The sequence below is a fragment of the Pelophylax lessonae genome, assembly GCF_965119305.1.
Source record: "Pelophylax lessonae genome assembly, chromosome: 5".
Classification (NCBI taxonomy): Eukaryota; Metazoa; Chordata; class Amphibia; order Anura; family Ranidae; genus Pelophylax; species Pelophylax lessonae.
The window spans coordinates 317,324,201-317,346,089 of NC_138772.1; the positions used below are offsets into that span (position 1 = coordinate 317,324,201).

Below are 21,889 nucleotides of genomic sequence, written 5' to 3' on the forward strand. Positions count from 1 at the left end.
AACAAACCTTTACAGCCAATGGTGGAACCTTTACCATTGATTCATTTTACAACCCTTCCACTACATATTATTATTATACAGGATTTATAGCAACAGTTTACGCAGCGCTTTACAATATAAAAGAGACATAATACAGTTACAATACAATAAAATACAAAAGGATTAAGAGGACCCTGCTCAGAAGAGCTTACAATCTTAAAGGGTGGGGGCAGGTGTTACAAGAGTTTGTAACTGTGGGGAATGAGCTGATAGAAGAGGTCAAAGATTAGTTGGAGATGTGATAGGCTTCCAGGAAGAGATTCGTTTTCAGGGATCGGCTGAAGGCAGCTAGAGAAGGAGATAGCCGGACAGGTTGAGGTAGAGCGTTCCAGAGAATGGGAGAGGTTCTGGAGAAATCCTGGATACAAGCATGGGAGGAGGAGACAAGGGAGCTTGAAAGTAGGAGGTCTTGAGAGGAGCAGGGAGGACAGTTTGGGTGACATTTGGAGACAAGATTGGTGATGTAGCTCGGGGCAGTGTTGTGAATGGCTTTGTATGTTGTGGTTAGTATTTTGAATTTAACTCACTGGGCAATCGGGAGCCAGTGAAGGGTTTGGCGGAGAGAGGGGCCAATTGAGGGGAGATATGATATCAATGTACAAATACTGTACTGGCGACCCTAGCATAAGGAACAAACTATTCAGAGAAAGGAGATACAATAAGACACGTGGCCACTCACTAAAACTTGAGGAAAGGCGGTTTAACCTTAAAGTGAGTAAGGGGTTCTTCACTGTAAGAGCGGTAAGGATGTGGAATTCTCTTCCGCAAGCAGTCGTATCAGCGGGGAGCATTGATAGTTTCAAAAAACTATTGGATGGACACCTTAAAGACCACAACATACAGGGGTATACAATGTACGGTTAAAAGCAAACACACACACATCATAGGTTGAACTGGATGGACTTGTGTCTTTTTTCAGCCTCACTAACTATGTAACTATGTAAGGGGTGGCAGACACTGAGTGATTGGTAAGGTGGATAAGTCTGGCAGCAGCATTCATGATAGACTGAAGAGGGGATAGCCTATGGCAGGGTAGGCCTATGAGAAGGTAGTATCAATAGTCGAGGCGAGAGAAAAGGGAGTGAATGAGTAGCTTGGTGGTTGCAGTTGATAACAAGGGGCGAATATTAGAGATGTTACAGAGGTGAAGTCTACAAGCTTTTGACAATGATTGGATTTGTGGCTGAAAGGACAGGTCAGAGTCCAGGATTACACCTAGTACCCTGACATGAGGGGAGGGATTGATGGTTGCATTTCTGATTTTGATGGAAAAGTCATGGAGGGGCATGGGAGGGGGAAATAATACCAGCTCAGTTATAGAGAGATTTAGTTTGAGAAAGTGGTGCGATATCCATGCTGATATGTCAGTAAGTAAGTTAGAAATGCGAGAGGAGACTGAAGGAGTGAGGTGAGGAGTAGACAGATAGTTTTGCATGTCATCGGCGTATAGATGGTATTGGAAGCCGTGGGTATCAAGTGACCAAGGGAGGCCTTGTAGATAGAGAAGAGAAGGGGTCCAAGAACAGAGTCTTGGGGAACCCCCACAGAAAGGGGCAGTGGAGAGGAGGAGATAGAGTTGTAGGTAAAGGAGCGCTGTGATAGGTAGGAGGAGAACCAACATAAAGCAGAATCTTGGAGGCCAAGGGAACTGAGTTTATTAAGAAGGAGCGGGTGGTCAACAGTATCAAAGGCCACAAGTGATAGGAGTTTGGAGTAGTTGCTATTGGTTTTAGCAGTAAGTATACTGTTAAGGCGGTTTCTGTGGAATGCTGCGAGCAAAAGCCAGACTGTAATGGATCAAAAAGGTTATTTTCACTGAGGTAGGAGCTAGGACGGGTGTAGACTAAGCGTTCTAGAAGTTTAGAGGTGAATGGGAGCAGTGAGATGGGTATTAAGTTGTTCAGGTCGGTGAGGTCCAGTGAGGGCTTTTTAAGTATGGGAGTAATCTGTGCATGTTTTAGAGGGGAGGGGAAGGTACCACTACAGAGGGAGAGATTGAAGATGTGAGCGAGGGAGCATAGGATAGAATAAGAGGGTGACCGTACTAGTTGTGAGGGAACAGGATCCAGTGGAAAATTACTTAGGTGGGCATCTGAGAAAATATTTGTAACCTCTTCAGTAGTAGCCAGTTCAAAAGAGGAGTGTTAACTGTGCTGGTAGGCAAGGTATGTTGAGTGGAGGAGATGTACGCACAGTGAAGGTGTCCTCACATATTGCATCAATCTGGTCTTTGAAGTGATTGGTAATCTCTTGGGCAGTGAGTGAGCTAGTGGGTAGAGGGGGTGGGGGACGAAGCAGAGAGTTAAAGGTTGATAAGAGCCGATGGGGACTGGATGACAAGGTATTGATGAGAGAGACAAAGGAGGCTTGTTTGGCAGCATGGAGGCAAGAATTGTTTTTTAGGAGGGCAGATTTATATAGGATGAAGTCCTGCAGGCATTTGGTTTTACGCCATAGTCATTCAAGAGCACAGCAATGTCTCTTGAGATTAGGGCTGCAACTAACGATTATTTTAATAATCGATTAGTTGCCGATTATTTTTTCGATTAATCGATTAATCGAATAAAATCATTAAAAAACTCAATATGCCTTTTTTTCATTTATTTAAAATAATAATGAACAAACAGAGTGTTAGTGCCGGTTCACACTTGTGCGGTTTGCGAGATTGCATGTAATTCGGAGCGCACTGCTCCTAAATTGCATGCGAGTTCAGCTATACACTTTGTATGGCTGAATTCGCAGCGCATCCGCAGCAAACTCGCACAGGAGGCTTTTTTTTGAGCCGCCTCAGAATCGGATCGCACAGTGGTTCACACTAGTGCGATCCGATTCTGTGCGAACTTGCAGATCGCACTGCAATATGCAATTGCAACTGGGGGTGTCGTTAACTTTTAATTGACACCCCCTGCGTGTGAACTGCCAGAAGTGTGAACTGCCAGATGTGCGGATGCGATGCGGGAACACGCTGCATATTCGCAGCATTCCCGCATCGCACAAATGTGAACCGAGCCTAAGGCCATCGCATCCGCACATCTGGCAGTTCACACTGCCATATGTGATACGCAGGGGGTGTAAATTAAATGTTAACGACACCCCCAGTTGCGATCGCATATTGCAGTGCGATCTGCAAGTTCGCACAGAATCGGATCGCACAAGTGTGAACCACTGTGCGATCCGATTCTGAGGCGGCTCAAAAAAAGCCTCATGTGCGAGTTTGCTGCGGATGCGCTGCGAATTCAGCCATACAGAGTGTATGGTTGAACTCGCATCCGCACATGAGATCGCATGTAATTTAGGAGTAGTGCGCTCCAAATTACATGCGATCTCGCAAACCGCACAAGTGTGAACCGGCACTTATACCAAAACTTTTTTTTTTTATTAAGCTCCTATATACTGTAAATAATATAATAAACGCTTATCTAGATAAAAGAGTTAATATTCCTTATAAGGTGAAATATTATAATAGAAAAATAAGTGAATTAAAACGTCCCTGTCAGCCATAGATATGAAATAGGGAGCATAGAAAGACCCCCTATATGTGCTATATGGACATTTTTAATCACTTATTTTTCTATTATAATATTGCACTTTATAAGGAATATTAACTCTTTTATGTGGATAAGCTTTTATTCTATTTTTTGGTGGGCTGCTTTGTATGTACAGGCAGGGCTGCTGTTAGAAACCACGGGGCCCCGTACAGCCTACCTGACAGGGTCCTGCACTGCAAAACTCGCATAGTGCTTGTGGTGCCATTAATTGTTAATGGTACCCCAAAAACAGTTAGCAGAATGTGGCAAACTTAAAAGTAGGATGCCTTAAAATGTTCTAGAGCTTCTATGGTGCATTTGTCAAATGTAGCGCTGTCCATTTAAATAAATAGCCTGCCTTATGTGTGAAAAACAAGCTAAAAAAAATTAGTGCAGGAACATGCATTCCCACTACGATGTGAATGGGACCTCAGGGGTGCCAAATAGAAATGTCTGTCAGGTGGAGGGAGATGTGTATTCACTGGCCCCTAGCTCCAGCACTGCAATGGTTGCCAGTGTCTACTTGCAGCTGGCACATTTCCCCCCTCTCTCAACTTTCTGCAGCTACATTCCCACTTACACCCTTCCAGCAGAATGACTACTTTATTCAGGCCCTACAACCACTGCAGGTTACAGTGCACACAGAACGGTGTGTGGAGGTTGGCAGAGGTTGGCAGAGCTCAGGACTCAGGGAGGAGGTGGAGCAGGCAGAGAGTTTCCTATCTCCTCGATCTTTCTTCTTTGCAATAGATAACACTGCCGATCACAGGGGGAGGGGAGGGGGAGTTTCAGGACCTGGTCAGCAGTAACGATTTCATAGCAAAAGCAGCTGTCCCTGACACACACAGAAAGAAAGGGGGTTCCACAGCCTGGAGTCACAAGGCAGTACAGCCGGCTCTCCTTTCCTGCAGATGCCTGGGCCCCTCTTCTGAAGTGACTGTTTCTTTTCCCCCTGACCTCGATATGACTCACTCCCTCACTGACGTCAGGAAATGGGCGGAGAGGAAAGGCAGAGAGGAAAGGAGGAGGGAGGGGGGAGGTCACGGAAGCCGTGCTGTGAGAGAGAGACAGTGTGTGCACGCTGCAGCTTCACAGAGAAGACGGAGTTCGCTGACAGTCGGGGAAAGCAGCACAACTAATCGACGGAGCAACTAATCGATAATGACAATCGTTGACAACGATTGTAATTATCGATTATTATCGATTTCGTCGATTAGTTGTTTCAGCCCTACTTGAGATTTCTACTGCTGTCAGTTTTCCAGGGTTGCAATGGTCGGGCCTGATTCTGCGTGTAGTTAGAGGAACAAGTGCGTCCAGTGATGATGAGAGTGAACTGTTGTTAACAGAGGTGGCTAGGTCAGAACAGGGGAGAGATTATGCCATATAGGTGGTCCATTGATTAATATAGGATCTGATTTGAGACACATGAATATGGTAGGGGGAGATGGACAATACCAGACCGGCCACAGACACAGGTAAGGGTTGAAAAAGCTAATTGAGTCTTTTGAATACTACCAAATGGAGTTGAGAATCAATTACCAGTTAAGCACCAGTTTGCTAATGCAGTGCATTTGTTATAGCGCTAGCATTAAATATAAAATTCTAAAGATATGGTAGCAGAAGACATTTACCAAAAAAAAAAAAAAGCAGTGTCATAGTCAGGCAGAGCAGGGTATACATATGGATAGCAAAAGACATTTACCAAAAAATAAAGAGCAGTGTCATAGTTAAGCAGAGCAGGGTTTACATATGGATAGGAGAAGACATTTACCTGTAAAAAAGCAGAGAGGCATGATCAGAGTTGATAGCTGCGGTGGTGAAACTGTGCAACCCTTGTGATTGAGACTCTCAAGAATGAGACATGGTATCTGCGCCTTGCCCCACAACATATGTTGTGTATTGCCTGTCCTGTCCCTGCGGTATGCTCTATGTTGGGAGAACCATTAAGACTCTACGGGCGAGACCAAAGGCAGTTGGTTCAGGAGGGCAGTCCAAAACATAGTGTCCCATGCCATTTTGCTGAACACCATCACAAAGCTATTGCTGAATTACAGGTGGGGATTATTGAGTCCAAACCAGATAAATATTCTCCAGCTGAACGTTTCCCACGTTTATGTACACAAGAAACTTTTTGGATCTACACTTTGGTGCCACATGGCCTCAACGAAGAAACTGAAGTAAATACAGTTATTTAACATGGTCTTTTGACATATTTTATTATTATATTGGTTTCTTATGTATAATCCTCTCCAGCAATACCCTTATACATTCTTTCAGGTATTTGGACTTTTGTTCCAGCCTCTGAGTTCACCACCTATATCTTGTAAGGTGGTAAGTAAATAGTTAAAATGTTAGTAATTTGGTCACTATCAAGATATAATACGTTTGGTCTCACCATTCATGATTACACTAATGATCTCAATCTGGGTCCACTCAATTCAGTACGAATTAGATCACTCTTATACATATACCCATTAGTATTCTTTTTTTTTTTTATTGTTCATTATTTTTTATTATTATCTACCTGGTTTATTAATTTTACTCTTGACCTATTTACATCCAGATAGGTTATTTGCTTTTCTTTTTGTCAGTTTTTTATTCAGTGCTCACATACTTTTTAAATATCTTTGTCATTGCTTCTTCTTCCTATTATTATTTTTATTATTGTTTTTAAATTTATTATAGTTTAATATTAGCATAATCTGCAGTATTTCTGTTGTATGTGCAGCCATGTTATATACATTTGATGGTCCACTCGGATCCGGCTCCAGAAATCTATTCCACACCTGTTTTATTGTCCCTCTGGCTCTGTTGAGCCTATTTAAGACTGACAGCTCCCATAGTCATCCAGATCTGAAGAAAAAGCGGAAGCTTGGAAATGTGTCCCGATTTCACTTCTGGTGCGGCTCTGAGTGCATTCCACACTGGTTCTCACACTGCACAGCAGGGTCCAAGCCAGCTCTTCCAAATGCCCTGCTTGTACATGGCCTGTGATGCTGCTATAGACCCCGGGACCCCCACCAGGGACCCCCATCGAGTTACTACAGACTCCCTTTCTATCTTATGCCTGGTTTATTCTTACATCTTGTGAGTAGCCATTTGGCTGACAACTTTTAATAAATGTCCTTCTTGATTTTATCTGCTACGCTTAGTTTGGCGCACCTTGTTGTCTTCCATTTACCTTACAGAGAATTGCTTCATTCTCAAGGGAGCTGTTACAAGCGTGTGACATTACACCTCATGGATTATATAAACTTTTGCCATTTTAATGTGATTTTACTAGTCCAGGACTTATGCTTATTTCCTTGTCATAATTTTCACAGATTACTGCGAGTCCCTTAACCCACTCTTTGCGCCATATTTTGTTGTGTAAGTATTTGGGGGGCTGAGGGGGTTGCTGCACACAGAAGGTATTTTTTTTTTTATCTTAATGCCTAGAATGCATTAAGATTAAAAAAAAACCTCCTGCCTTAACAATTCCTTTTATCATTATTAAAACTGTCATTACACAATACAACAGAATAAAAAAAAAACATCAATGTTGTGAATTCTTAATGATGACAATAATTATGCATGTGATTAAATATTTCATGGTACCAATTGCTCATTAAGGTGGATCTACAGTGGGTACGGAAAGTATTCAGACCCCCTTAAATTTTTCACTCTTTGTTATATTGCAGCCATTTGCTAAAATCATTTAGGTTCATTCTTCTTCCTCATGAATGTACACATAGCACCCCATACTGACAGAAAAACACAGAATTGTTGACATTGTTGCAGATTTATTAAAAAAGAAAAACTGAAATATCACATGGTCCTAAGTATTCAGACCCTTTGCTCAGTATTTAGTAGAAGCCCCCTTTTGATCTAATACAGCCAGGAGTCTTTTTGGGAAAGATGCAACAAGTCTTTCACACCTGGATTTGGGGATCCTCTGCCATTCCTCCTTGCAGATCCTCTCCAGTTCTGTCAGGTTGGATGGTAAACGTTGGTGGACAGCCATTTTTAGGTCTCTCCAGAGATGCTCAATTGGGTTTAAGTCAGGGCTCTGGCTGGGCCATTCAAGAACAGTCACGGAGTTGTTGTGAAGCCACTCCTTCGTTATTTTAGCTGTGTGCTTAGGGTCATTGTCTTGTTGGAAGGTAAACCTTTGGCCCAGTCTGAGGTCCAGAGCACTCTGGAGAAGGTTTTTGTCCAGGATATCCCTGTACTTGGCCGCATTAATCTTTCCCTCGATTGCAACCAGTCATCCTGTCCCTGCAGCTGAAAAACACCCCCACAGCATGATGCTGCCACCACCATGCTTCACTGTTGGGACTGTATTGGACAGATGATGAGCAGTGCCTGGTTTTCTCCACACATACTGCTTAGAATTAAGGCCAAAAAGTTCTATTTTGGTCTCATCAGACCAGAGAATTTTATTTCTCACCATCTTGGAGTCCTTCAGGTGTTTTTTAGCAAACTCCATGCGGGCTTTCATGTGTCTTACACTGAGGAGAGGCTTCCGTCGGGCCACTCTGCCATAAAGCCCCGACTGGTGGAGGGCTGCAGTGATGGTTGGCTTTCTACAACTTTCTCCCATCTCCTGACTGCATCTCTGGAGCTCAGCCACAGTGATCTTTGGGTTCTTCTTTACCTCTCTCACCAAGGCTCTTCTCCCCCGATAGCTCAGTTTGGCTGGACAGCCAGCTCTAGGAAGGGTTCTGGTCATCCCAAACGTCTTCCATTTGAGGATTATGGAGGCCACTGTGCTCTTAGGAACCTTAAGTGCAGCAGAAATCTTTTTGTAACCTTGGCCAGATCTGTGCCTTGCCACAATTCTGTCTCTGAGCTCTTCAGGCAGTTCCTTTGACCTCATGATTCTCATTTGCTCTGACATGCATTGTGATCTGGAAGGTCTTATATAGACAGGTGTGTGGCTTTCCTAATCAAGTCCAATCAGTATAATCAAACGCAGCTGGACTCAAATGAAGGTGTAGAACCATCTCAAGGATGATCAGAAGAAATGGAAAGCACCTGAGTTAAATATACGAGTGGAAATTCCCCTTGGGGTGGGACTTTTAAGGCACGAAAATGGATACAAAGAAATATTTCTTTGTATATCTCCCATGAGCACACCAATTGTAAATATACGAGTGTCACAGCAAAGGGTCTGAATACTTAGGACCATGTGATATTTCAGTTTTTCTTTTTTAATAAATCTGCAACAATGTCAACAATTGTGTTTTTCTGTCAGTATGGGGTGCTATGTGTACATTCATGAGGAAGAAGAATGAACCTAAATGATTTTAGCAAATGGCTGCAATATAACAAAGAGTGAAAAATTTAAGGGGGTCTGAATACTTTCCGTACCCACTGTACATAGTCTCTAAATAGAGCAGTATAATTGTGACATGACTTAACAGCCACTGACATAGATGAGGTAGTTGAAAAAGAATTACATACCTATATCTTCACTTGCAAATCTTACAAGACGTCTAGCCACATAAAGGGGGTCTTCTCCACCTTCAAGCATTCGACCAAGCCAATACAAAGAAGCATTCTGATCAGATCCTCGCATAGATTTGTGTAATGCTGATATACAATTGTAGTGTTCCTCCCCTACAATGTAAAATCAGCAACATGAAATATTAGTAATATCACTCTATTTAAAAAGTTTTAAATAACTTTTGACTCCTGTCTAAATTGTCCTTAGTATGTGTAGGTATAAATGTGAATTAGGCACCTAACATATATGTAAAGCTGTGTGCCAGTGCTATAGAAGTACTTCAAATAAATACAATTCTGAATGGAGAATACATTTAGAAGAACCACCCAAATGCGGAAATTAGCACAGCTGGGGGGTGAGCACCTAGGCTCAACCTGGTGCTCCAGAACGGAACAGATATTCAAAAATAAGGGAAACACTGCTACCCAAAGGCGATATGAGGAGGTCCAACCATCACCATACTACCTGAACAGGAGAAAACAAACAACCAATGTAGTAAAAATAAATAAATAAATACATTTTACTCTGAGTTTTAGAGAAAAAAAAAAGATCCCTAAAAGGGAAAATCTAACAGGCATACAAAATCCAAAAGCAAAAAAAGAATTGGACAGTGCAGAGAATGCTTAAACCGGTATTTTAAAAATTACAAATAAAAAACCTCTTGCAGTTGCCCCCCCCCCCCCCTGCAAGCATTAAATGCACATTCAGTCTAGGGAGTAATAGAAAAGGCTACAATACTTACCTTATTCCCCCCTCCACCAGAGAACTCCCCTACGATGCTCAAGGTTGTGGACAGGCCTTTGTCATTCTCAAATGCAATGCAGGACTATTGGTTTTTCGCTGTATGTGATGATGCGGCCAGAGCTCTTCAGAGAGGTGGCTGCGGGGAACTGTTCGTGTAGCATGATGGAAGGCTGTTGGAATGAGGAATAAGGCAAGTATTCTTTTTCTTATTCCTAAACCCCTAGGCCTAACAAGTATTTAACCCTTGCAGTGGGGGGGGGGGGGGGGAGGCTTCACTGCAAGGGTATTTGTTTGATGCCCAAAGATTAAAGCCTAGCATATCTAAAACACTTGACTTTAGTGACATGAATCTTGGGCAGATTATATCCAGAGAAAAGACAGTCAAACTGCTGAAGGTGAATATGAACACTCCTAAACCTTGACAACAGGAGAAGTAAAGGTCCATGGTAGTAAACAATGTTACCTGACAGACAACTACTCAAGAGATAGCCATAGATGTGAGAGTCATTACAGTACAGTATAAAATCTAAATGGAGAGAAGGGAAAGGAAGAATGAAGAACACATGCAGAAACCTCACAGTTTGAAGTGGGGATCATCAAAAGAGGGGATCTGGAAAACAATATCTTAACTAAAGGAAAGACAATGTGGCAATAAATGACACACTCCACACTGTTCAGTGTAGAAAGTGAGTCAACCTGTCTATTGCAGGTAAAGATCTCAGATCTTCCCAGTAGGTGAAGATATTGCAGTTTTCAGAAACACACTGGAGGTCAGATCAAAGACAAGCCCATAGAGGAATCCCACAACTCAGGAACCTGTCTTTTCTGGGGAAGTCAACCCATGAAGTAAGCAACAGGAGAAGTATTCCCAAAATAGTTAAAATGACTATCCCATCCTGTCTAGAGTTCGACTATAGCATTTGAAACTTCTTGGTCCAAAGACCAGCTGCTGCCTTCCCTAAATTCTATATTCCCTAGCTTAGCGGGGGAGACTAAAAAAGGCAGATAGACAGTACAAAAAGGGGGGTCATGTGAAAAGGCTATTCCACATAATCCCACAAAACCAGAAGGGGTGAACAGGAAAAAATGTTCCACACACTAGGAGGAGGGCCAATGGTCATCAGGAAGTGGACTAATATACTGAATATTTGAGCTGGGCAGTCCCACTCGAAGATGAGCTAAGATTCCTAAGACCGGTTAGTTGTCAACTTGCATCCGTACTAGGATTGTAGTTGATCGGTCGCTCAGCTTTGCATGAAATGTAAAAGTCTAGGAAACTGACTCATTTTAGGAAAGAGATTCTTATCCGTCCACAATGGAGATGCCAGGAATAGGTGCTAAGGTGAACATAAGGGTCAGTGATGTAAACAGGTTCCAGGACTGCTAAAGGACACTGAAGAGCCAGGTCTCTTGGCTCCTATGTGGTACAGAATGGCTCTAGGTTGCCATATTGCATTGAATTTTAATTTTACAGAAAATTACAATGGCTGCAGATTAAAAAGGTAACTTTGACAACAACATGGCTTGTATAGCAATGTTTTATGCTAGAATAATTATTTTATTTTCTATATTTTTTTCCACAAAAATAGAGTTGCCCTTTATCTCCAAACTCTGTAGCTGCATGTATTTATATGCGGATGACCTGCTAATTATGTAACTAAACAGACATCAGTGTTCTACATTCCTTAAAGTTAAACTACTTGACATTTGGTACTCTGTTAGTCATCAAAGATAAGAGGCTCACAAACTTGACTACCACAAGTCTGATTTTCACTTAAGCTAGTAAAACAAATTGCAACACTGTTTTAGAACATTTGCATGATAAAAGACAAGAAAGTTCCTCCATGATAATTATTTATTGGTGTTACAACAGAAACATTAAAATAAAGTAGTAAAGTATTCTTCTCTTCAACATGCTGTAAAATATTTTCCCAACGTTATTGCAATGCATGTCTGTGCAAAAAGAAAGAGGTACATTACATCTGTGCAATTCATACACATTTCCCTATGTACCATCTTTTCAAAAAAATGCAGCAATTACACAAAAGTACCATTTAATTCTGCAGGAAAAGCACAATGATGCCTCTGCTGTGCTGAAATTCTAAGAAGTGTTGTCAGCTCTGCCTGAGCGCTCCTCTACTGAGCAACAAATCACCTCCCTTGCACCTCATCTCTATAATCTGCCCTTGTTTACATTTTCCACACCCTCACCCCTATACAGAAAATGACTGAGAATGTAAACAATGAGGAGTTCTAGAAATTATGTGAAGAGGTTATGATGGTGACATGTAGTTCTGTAGTCCAGCAGGAGAGAACTCAGGAAGGGCTGATAACAGTTTGGGAATTCAGTGCAGGAGAAGCAGTGTTGTCTACTTCCTATAGAAAGTTAGTAGATCACTGGTTGCACTGGCAGATCAACAGTTATTTTGCTAAACTTGCAGCATTTTTATAGAGATGAAACATGAAGACATGTATGTACTGCAAAGTTGCACTGAATGTTTTTTGTCTACATAAGCGTACAGGACCATTGGTTAGTAAAGGAGGGTACCACATCCAAAATATTGACAAGAATTTGCCCAAGAGACAAATAGCTGACTTTTTAGACACTCTGGTAAATACAACCAACACACTGTAAATATAAAACCAGCTAGTCATTATAAAAGCAGAATAACTTACACATGTAGTCATTATAGCTCCCTAAAGTGTATTTATGATAAAAATGTAGATCATATATTCATTTCAACATTTTGTTTTAATTATTTCTAGCCTACTCCTTACTCTGATTGATCTTGTAGTTTGTAAACTACGTGAAGTTTGTAAATTGCTTCTTTGAATTCTGTGACACATATTCATTATGCCCTTTGAGAACAGAGCCTGCCTTATGAACAACAGGGTTTTCTGAGGAGGAGGAGTTTCGAGAGGTGGAGCCTGTATAGGAATCACTGCCTGCAGGCAGTAAGGTACCATGGGATATGTGGTCCTTAGAAATTGAAAGTAAACAGCAGAGGCAAGGCTGCAAGGCATGTAGGGAATCCAGGAAATTGTGGAAAGAGATGGCCAACAGTGAGGCAGCACTCCATAAAAGGAGATTTTTAAAGTAAGCTTACATTGGATTGTATAATAACTACTTTTTGTATTGTTATTATAATGCTGATGTTATAAAATTAAAGTGTATGCTGTTACTATAGAGATTTCCTTTAATCACGTTTTTCCTCATCCAGCACCCAATAGCTATATATGTACCACTTGCATTTTACTCCTACAATATATACCAGAGGTCTCCAAACTTTCTAAACAACGGGCCAGTTTTACTGTTGTTTAGGCTAAAGGAGGGCCAGACTGTGGCCTGTGGCCTGAAGGAGGATTAGAAAATAGTGCCCCATTGATGGTGTTAGTGGGAAGAATAGTGCCCTATTGATAGTGTCAGATGGAGGAATAGTGTCCTAACGCCAAATAAAGGCAAGTCACATCCAATAAAGGCAGGCCACATCCTGCACTCGGGCCGCAGTTTGGAGACCACTGGTATATACCAAGCATTTTTAGTGTGGGTATCTATACTGACTATTTAAAAAGTGAAATAGGTGCTAGACTGGAGATTTCTGCTCTTAACACATTTCACAGAAATAATCCATATCTTCAGGAGAGTGATAAAGCGGTTTTTAAAATTCAGTGACTAAAAGCTTCAGGAGGCATGTTTGCTAAAAATGTCCCAGGGTGAGAGAAGATATTTTTTATTTCTGTAGTCAAAGGGAAACCATCAGGATCTAATCTAAAGTAACCCTTGACCTTGTATATCACCATTTTCATGTAAAAGATATGTGCAGTAACACAAACACAAATATACACTTTGGGCTAAAGAACTTATTTTTTGATAATCGAAAAAGAAATGACACCCTAAAAAGTAGAGTATAAATCATTTTTTTTTCAATTGTTTTATTTATTCAGACGGACGAGCCGAAGCAGATGAATACAACACATAGCAGGAAATAACATGCGGTAGCAACAAATACCAACAAAAGTATGTCTGTAACGGTTCAGCACAACAAACATCACAACATGGTGAACAGAAGGAAATTGACAGTTAGAATGAAGGCACGGGCCTCCAAGGCACAGTAGGATAACAGGCAAGAAGGTGTAGTTGCTTCTGAAGTATTCGCATTCGCCTCGTCCCCTTTTTAATTTTCTCTTTTTCTGTTAAAGAACGAACGTGAGCAAAGAAAGAGGAAACGCAAAGGTTAGAGAGTCAAGGTAGATAAGGGAAATAGAAGGGAGAGGAAGAGGGGGGAAAAAAAGGGGGGGGGGTTGGGGGAAGGGAGTGAAGGCGTGCCTGAGCCCATCGTGTGTTCTAGGAACTGAAACCTCTACAGTCATGTATCAGAATTAAAACTCGCCGCTACAGGACAGAGCAGGTTTTGTCCCCTGTCAGAGAGGACGAAAAGGTTCCACAACCCCCAGGTTCTATCATAGCTTTCTTTTTTGTGTTGTGCTGATAGATGCAGGTCTTCCATTTTGTTAATATCCTCTATTTTGCGGATACAGTCGCTAATATTCAGGGGGACTGCCTTTTCCAGAACAAAGGAACACAGGATTTGGCTGCATTCAGTACATGGCGCAAGATCGACTTTTTATATTCTTTCAGGGGGATAGTGGATACGTGTAGCAAGAAAAAAGCAGGATCATTTGGAATCAGATAGTCGGTGAACTCTTGGGCCAGTTCCCGTACTGCTCCCCAAAAACAGGACAGCTTCGGGCAGGAGAGTATAAATAATTTGCATTTTTTTCACTGGCAATGCCTGTGTTTCACATAGTGTGGCACATACACCACTTACCTGAGCCCTCATTTGATCCAGCGATGTGCACATCTGAAGTTATTGGCTCCCAGTGCTGACAATCAAAGCCAGTGACGAGGGAGCAGTTTTTTTTGAAAAAATAACAATATTTTTAACATTTTTTTATATGAAATTCCCCCCAAAAAAGATGTAAAAACCAATTTTTTTTTACATTTTTGGCTAATTTGTTTTTTGCTACCCATGTTTGGTAAAAAAAAATCACAATAAGCGTATTTTGATTGGTTTGCGCAAAAGTTATTGCGTTTACTAACAAAGGGAAAGATTTCTGTCATTTTTGGTGGTTTTTTTTAACGCGTAATGGCGGCGATCTGCGATTTTTTTTGCGGTACTGCGACATTGCGGCGGACAGATCGGACCCTTGACTGACATTTTTGACACTTTTGGGGGTACCAGTGACATTACTGCAGTAATCAGTGCTATAAATATGCACTGTTACTGTAAAAATGACACTGGCAGGGAAGGGGTTAATTTTATTGGAGAGGGAGGGGTTAATGTATGCCTGGTGCTTACTGACGTGTGGGGGGGGGGGAGGTGACTATGTGACAGGAGGACAGATCGGATGTCCAGCTATGCTGAACACTCCGATCTGTCACTCCCTGTCACTTGGGAGATCTGCCCGCTTGTGTTTACACAGGCGGGCGGATCTCCACACTAGATCCCCGACGATCGGGGATGAGCGGCGGCGATCGCCGCTGCTCTTCCCCTGGTTCCGACTCCCGCTGTGACCGAAAACAGCGGGAGCGAGCCTCCGGCGGCGCGCAAGCGCCGCCCAGAAGGGGGAGTGTCTGACGACGTAGTACTACGTCGTCAGACGATAACGAGCCACTCTGCCGCAGTAATATTACTGTGGGCGGAGGTAAAGTGGTTAAAGAAACAGCCTTATGGCTAAGAGACAACTGATAAACAGAACATGAGTTACTAAATAACAGTTCAGTAGTGCAACCATGAAGGTTATACTTTGATATGATTTGCTAAAGGAACACATTTGCTCTGCTAATAAACAAAGTGAAATTATATTGCTTACTAATTCTTATTTTTACACTAAATGAGAAGAAAAAAAAAAAAGCTTTCAGATACAGTGGCATCCATACAGTAATCTCGAATGGCAAATAGGGGCCACCCATTTCGCAAGGGGTAAGTGTTTTCATATTATTGAAGAGTATATTTTAAACTTAATCTACACTGTCTTTAAATCCATGCTTTATTCAAAGCTCAAAAAACTATTTAAAAATAAAGAACACATTGCTCCCATCTTGATGCAGTATACATCATGTCCTTCCAGTATAGAGAACAGAATGCCTGACAACAGCTATTTTTATCATACTCTTCACAAAAGAACTCCCTGGCATGTCTTCATTATCATGCCAAGCTTAACAATGTACCAGTTCTGTAGGCTTACATTCAAGCCTTCAACTTACAGATTAAGTCTGCAACAATACACCCGGGCAGCTGAACATGCTGTGCTGATGTTTAAGGCGTCACCCAGTCGCCCTGTTAGAAGCACTGTGGCTTCAATGGACTTTTAGGACAGCTTGCTACGGTGCAAACTGGAATTTACATAATGAAAATGAAAAATGATGAGATCAGATAAGCCAAGGAAATATAATGGCACAGAATGGTAAAACTGGTATACTACTGAGAATCTGTCATAAAACTTAGTTTGTGATTTTGACTTGTGGAAGAAAGCAGACACACAGTGCAGGCCACATACTGTACAAATCAGCTAGCTCCAAGACAAGTACAGGCAGACCCCGAATTACGAATATCTGAGTTGCGAATGACTCCTACTTACGAACAGAGATGGCGTGACATCACTTTCCGCCACTTGCGCTCCACGCTGGTCCCGGATAACGCCGAGCTGCCATCTTGCAGTGCCGGACACATCCCACACTGTAGTACTGTATGGCCACAAGATGGCCAAATACCACGACTGCATGCCCAGAAGTGGGAACAGTACATTTTTATGTACAACTCCAGCCTGTGTAGTGATGTGGGATGTTCCAATCCCACATCACTGCACAGGATGGAGTTAGACTGGAGTTACACTTCAAACTGTTCCAACTTACAAATTTAAATTAAATTTTAATTACATTTAAGAACAAATCTACAGTCCCTATCTTGTTCGTAACCTTGGGACTGCCTTTACAGCGATTGCTCACTTTCTTATTTCCAAGCTTTTTACCATAATCCCCAGTACAACAAATATTACCCAACTTTTTTCTAGTATGAAAAGGCAACAATAAACAAAAAAAAACAATCACCCCATTTTGGCTAACAGTGGCCATTCATTAGTCCAAAGAATTATAGATACATGGGTCAACACTTATATCTACTAGAGTACATGATTAACACATCTTTTGGCTTTTGAACTAAAGATGCCCAGAATGTACTGCATTAGGCCTCAGTCACATGGCTAACTAATTGCATGCAGAGCTGCGTTTTGCTGGCACGGGGGATGCATAGGTGTTGCGTGCACCCTCGTGCCAGAAGTCACAATTGTACGGACACGCCCGCTATGTCCCAATAGGACATTTGTGTGGGTGCACAGTCCCGAACGCCCCCAGAATGAGACCCAAAGGGATGTCAAATTGAGACCCAGCGCGGTGTCTGTGTTGGCCCATGTCCCAATAGACATCTATGGGACTGTCGGCACAGTGATGCAAAGAAGCAAATCACCGCTCAAAGTGCTGACAGCTGGGCCAGTAGGATTCCCAAGTAAACTGTAGTAGTCCTGCAAGACTGGGTGCTCACCAAGGTCCGCAACCTAAGAAGACCATATGCATGTAGAAAGAAAGTGGCACTTCCGGTCTCAGGAAAGTAGAAACTTGAGTTTTATTTCTTCAAATCAAAAAGTCCGACATCGACATGTGCAAGACAAACAGGATAGCAGCACAGTGATGCATGCAATACCTGTGCTGGCAAAACATGGCCTTGCATAGGGCATGTCAGTAATCAGCTGCGGGAATAAGGCCTAATTAAACAAAGTATACAAAATGGATTGTGCAGAAGCCTTCCTGCCCCTGCTTGTATCCTGATCATTTCTACTGCTCAAAAAGGCAGCCTATCAACCTAGAAAATATACTAAAAATAACATGGTGCAATGTGTAACAATTCTCAAAAAGTCCATAAATATGTCCATATCAACTTGCTCCAATCACCAATGTGTTCTATAAATTCACTCCTCTTCCTGGAGACCAGGAAGTCTTGCGTACATAACACTATTTAAATGAACGCTCACCTCCTTATAAGACCTCTTGGTTAGATGATGATTACACCAGCATTTTAGTGTGCCTCCCACTGAGGCTTTATACACCTGATGCCCATGGTTCATAGACAGCTCATGGTAGGTATCGCAATCTCTCTCCTAATGCAGATTAGTGGCATAGGTAAAGCATAAAATGGAGGACAAATGGTGCTTCCTGTATATACTAATAATAATATTTTTTAAAAAGGTAAGCTTAAAAACACTCACAGTAAAACAAAGCACAACAAGCGATCATACAGCACATAAAACAATCGCATCTGAGGTCTGGAACTCTCACTATCTGACTAGGAATAGCATACTGTGCGTGGATCTCCTTCCTATACGCGTTACACCCAAGGTGGGGCTTCCTCAGTGTTAATTTCGTCATAAATTTTCGTCAACTGCATGTTTTCAGTGACAAAAGCTAAACGAAAATAAAATTCAAAATGAAGTCAATAGACAAAAACTTTGGTGAAAATCAATTCCAATTTTCCTCAACTAACGAAAATGTGAGGGAATAATGTTTACCCACCTGAACTTCCGCTGTCCTTAGAGCTCTGCCTGTCTGTTAAAGCCCCTGCCCCCTGACAAGCTGTATTGGCTGAGAGACACAGGCTCCCTCTGTCTGCCTGCTGCCTGGGAGTTTTGGAACAATGCCCTGCAATCCACATGGGGAGAGTTTCCCCTCCTCGCAAGGTAGCAGTGCTTAGCACTGTGTAAAATAACAGCCTCCCCAGACCAGTTCTCTGCCCTGTGCACACCCTCACTCCCATTTGCTTCCCCATCCTCACTACAAGTTATTCGATTTGTACTCCAGGAGTATATAGTGAGTTTTCGAAATTCTAGAGAAATACTTCAGAAATGCATTACAATTAAACTAAACCCATTCGATTTTAGTAAACTAAAATGTAACAGAGATTTTAGTCGACTAAGATACGACTAAAACAATTCAGACTACTACATTATGACTAAAACAATTCACATGACTAAAATACGACAAACTAAAATAGCATTTTATTCAAAAGACTATGACTAATTGAAATCTGATATCAAAATTAACACTGCTTTCTCAGTAGGAATTGTATTTGTTGCGCTGTACCATACTATTTTAATACAGTTTGTTGGTTTATGTGTGGTGAAATCACTGTTTAGGTGCTTTAGCGAGTAACAGTGTTTATATACAATATTTTAAATTCCCAATTTGTGTCAATCTGTGTATAGTTTATGCAGATTGTACTGTATACATTAAATCCTGTATAATAATAATAATGTGATACCATCAATAAACATTGCTTAACTTAACACCCACTAAAAATATTAAAAAAATAGTAATCTCCCTGAATCGATTTATGTTCTTATAACATCAAACAGCTTAAATTAATAACTACTAGGGGCACTGTAAATGTTAACACCCGAAAAATATGCTAAAAAATATGTTTTAAACCTAAATAAGCATTAAAATCCATAAAATCCACAAACTCTTGTTCTTTTCCTCCAACAACCACCACCGAAAGGTTCCTCCACCAACACCTGTGCAGTTCACTTACCCTCATCAATAGACCTCTGGACTATACAAGGTCAAACACAGCTTTTTTAAGGGTAATCTGAATTTCCAGCTTGTGTGTCACTTTAAATGGAATCACATCAGCTCCAGGTCTCATCAGGAACTCACATCAGCTCCACCCAGCTCTCTGCAACCAATAGATGGCAATATTCCTCATAAAAGAATACAAGGGGACATCTTTCTTGAGAAGAGGAGATTAAGGGGGATATGATCAACATGCACTGTATAAATACACAAGGGGTCCATATAGTGAACTTGGTGTTGAGTTATTTACTTTAAGGTCATCACAGAGGACAAGGGGGCACTCTTTACGTCTAGAGGAAAAGAGATTTTGTCTCCAAATACGAAAAGGTTTCTTCACAGTAAGAGCTGTGAAAATGTGGAATAGATTGCTTTAAAAAAAGCCTAGACTATTTCCTAGGTGTAAATAATATAAATGGGTACTAATAATTATAGATACAGTTGATCCAGGGAATATCAGATTGCCTCTCAGGGGATCAGGAAGGATTTTTTTTTCCCTGCTGTAGCAAATTGTATCATGTGTTTCTGGGGTTTTTCACCTTCCTCTGGATCAACTGCAGGTATAGGATTGTGTATATGGGATTGTATGGTTGTGTTTTCTTTACTGTTTTTTGTGTTTTATTGGTTGAGCCAGATGGACTTGTGTCTTTTTTCAACCTGACTAACTATGCAACTATCTAGTGCTCTCCATATGGAATCGCCATTTATTGCTCAAACAAATAATTGCACTCACAAAAAAATCTGTAGTATGCAGGTGCATCTCTAATTTTCACTATGGGATATACAAACAATTAACTCCCCCGACTGATTGAAGAGATGCACGATGACATCATCATGGCAGCCTTGCTTGACATGTTGCATCCTCGAGAAGGACTTTCTCATGGCTGTGAGTTAGTGGAGAGCTCTGGCACTACTTTGAAGTATTGGAGCTTGCTGCTGCCTTCCCAGGAGTAACAGAGTTTGGCATATCAGAAAGTCCTACCATTTTGCCATAAAATAAAGAGTTCTAGAGTCTGTGCCTGTACTTTTACCTGCAGTAGAGTTTACTTCCACTGTATCTGGAACACAGCAATACAAACTGACTGGGGTTCTAATCCCTCTCTACCTGATCCAAAACCCCTCAAATTTTTTTTTTTTTCTTGCCTTTAGTTATACTTTAACACTTTAAAGAAACCCGGTCTTAAAAGACCAGGTTTCTTTAAAGTGTTAAAGTATAACTAAAGGCAAGAAAAAATAAAAAATAAAATTGGGGGGGTTTTGGAACAGGTAGAGAGAGAGGGATTAGAACCCCAGTCAGTTTGTATTGCTGTGTTCCAGATAAAGTGGAAGTAAACTTCCATCTCTTGCTTTTACCTATAGGTAAAACCTATAATAAAGGCTTACCTATAGGTAGTGAAAAAATCTTCTAAACGAGCACGGTTTAGGAGATATTTACTGTACATGAAGCCAGTGACATCACTGGCACCTGCACTCTGAAGGAATGGCTACCGAGTGACGTCATCGCGACTCCAGCCAGTCACAGAGCCAGAGTCCACGAACATGGAAGCAAGACTGGTGAAGAGGAGAGCACCTGCAGCGCTTACATCTCAGCACTGGAAGGGCGTCGTTTTAAGGTAAGTTTAACAAAATATGCTACTATGCGATGCATACTAGCACATTATGACATTACCTTGTAGGTACAAAAAAAAATGTCCAGCAGTTTAAACGGCTTTAAGGAGATTCACCCTCTCTTTTTGTCCTGTTTACAATTATCAAGTGAAAGTAAAGAAAATCCCAAATTTCCCCAGAAAAGTAATAGGAAGGAAATCCAATATGGACACTAGTTGTGGTGACCTGGGGGTCCCCAAGGAATTCCCCTAATTTGTAGGGATTTTCTCACATTTCCTGTTTGGCTATGGGAAAGGAAGTGAAGGGAAATCTTTGCAATGGGACAACAGATGGTGAACAAAAATCTGATGGGTTATAACCCTCCCTTGCTCTATACAAAATGAAAAAAAAAAAAAAAGCTTTGCCTATAATACAACAGAAGCCCGTTTTATCTCTGAAAGACACATTCAAGGCTCAAGGCAATGTATTGGGTCAAAAGTAGAGAAAAGGATTATTCACAAGTCCGTTACAATGGGGAAAATTATACATTTTATTGGACAATAAAGCACGCTAAATGGAGCAATGAGACAGATTACGCAATAGATTTTCAGGTAACAGTCCTCCCCTGGCTTCTCTAAAGTCACACTGAAACTGAATGAAACATGACTATGACCACTTCTTAATTGTTGAGTGAATGAGTAAAGTAAGGCACTAATCCTGTTAGGGCCAAAAAACAAACAATATGAAAACTTTTTTCTAATATTTGTGCTAAACATCAGTTTTAAAATTAATCAGCATTAAGTGAAAAAACAGTATTCTCCAACT

The 21,889-nt window shown here is 41.3% G+C and overlaps 1 protein-coding gene across 1 annotated transcript in view; it reads right to left on the minus strand.

Annotated features, from left to right (window-relative positions):
• WRNIP1 (WRN helicase interacting protein 1) overlaps positions 1-21,889 on the minus strand; it is a 202,014-nt gene that overhangs the window by 46,410 nt on the left and 133,715 nt on the right. The window contains exon 5 of the mRNA XM_082258763.1: positions 9,012-9,167. Coding sequence (XP_082114889.1) covers positions 9,012-9,167 — 156 coding nt within the window. The remainder of the gene's footprint in view (positions 1-9,011; positions 9,168-21,889) is intronic.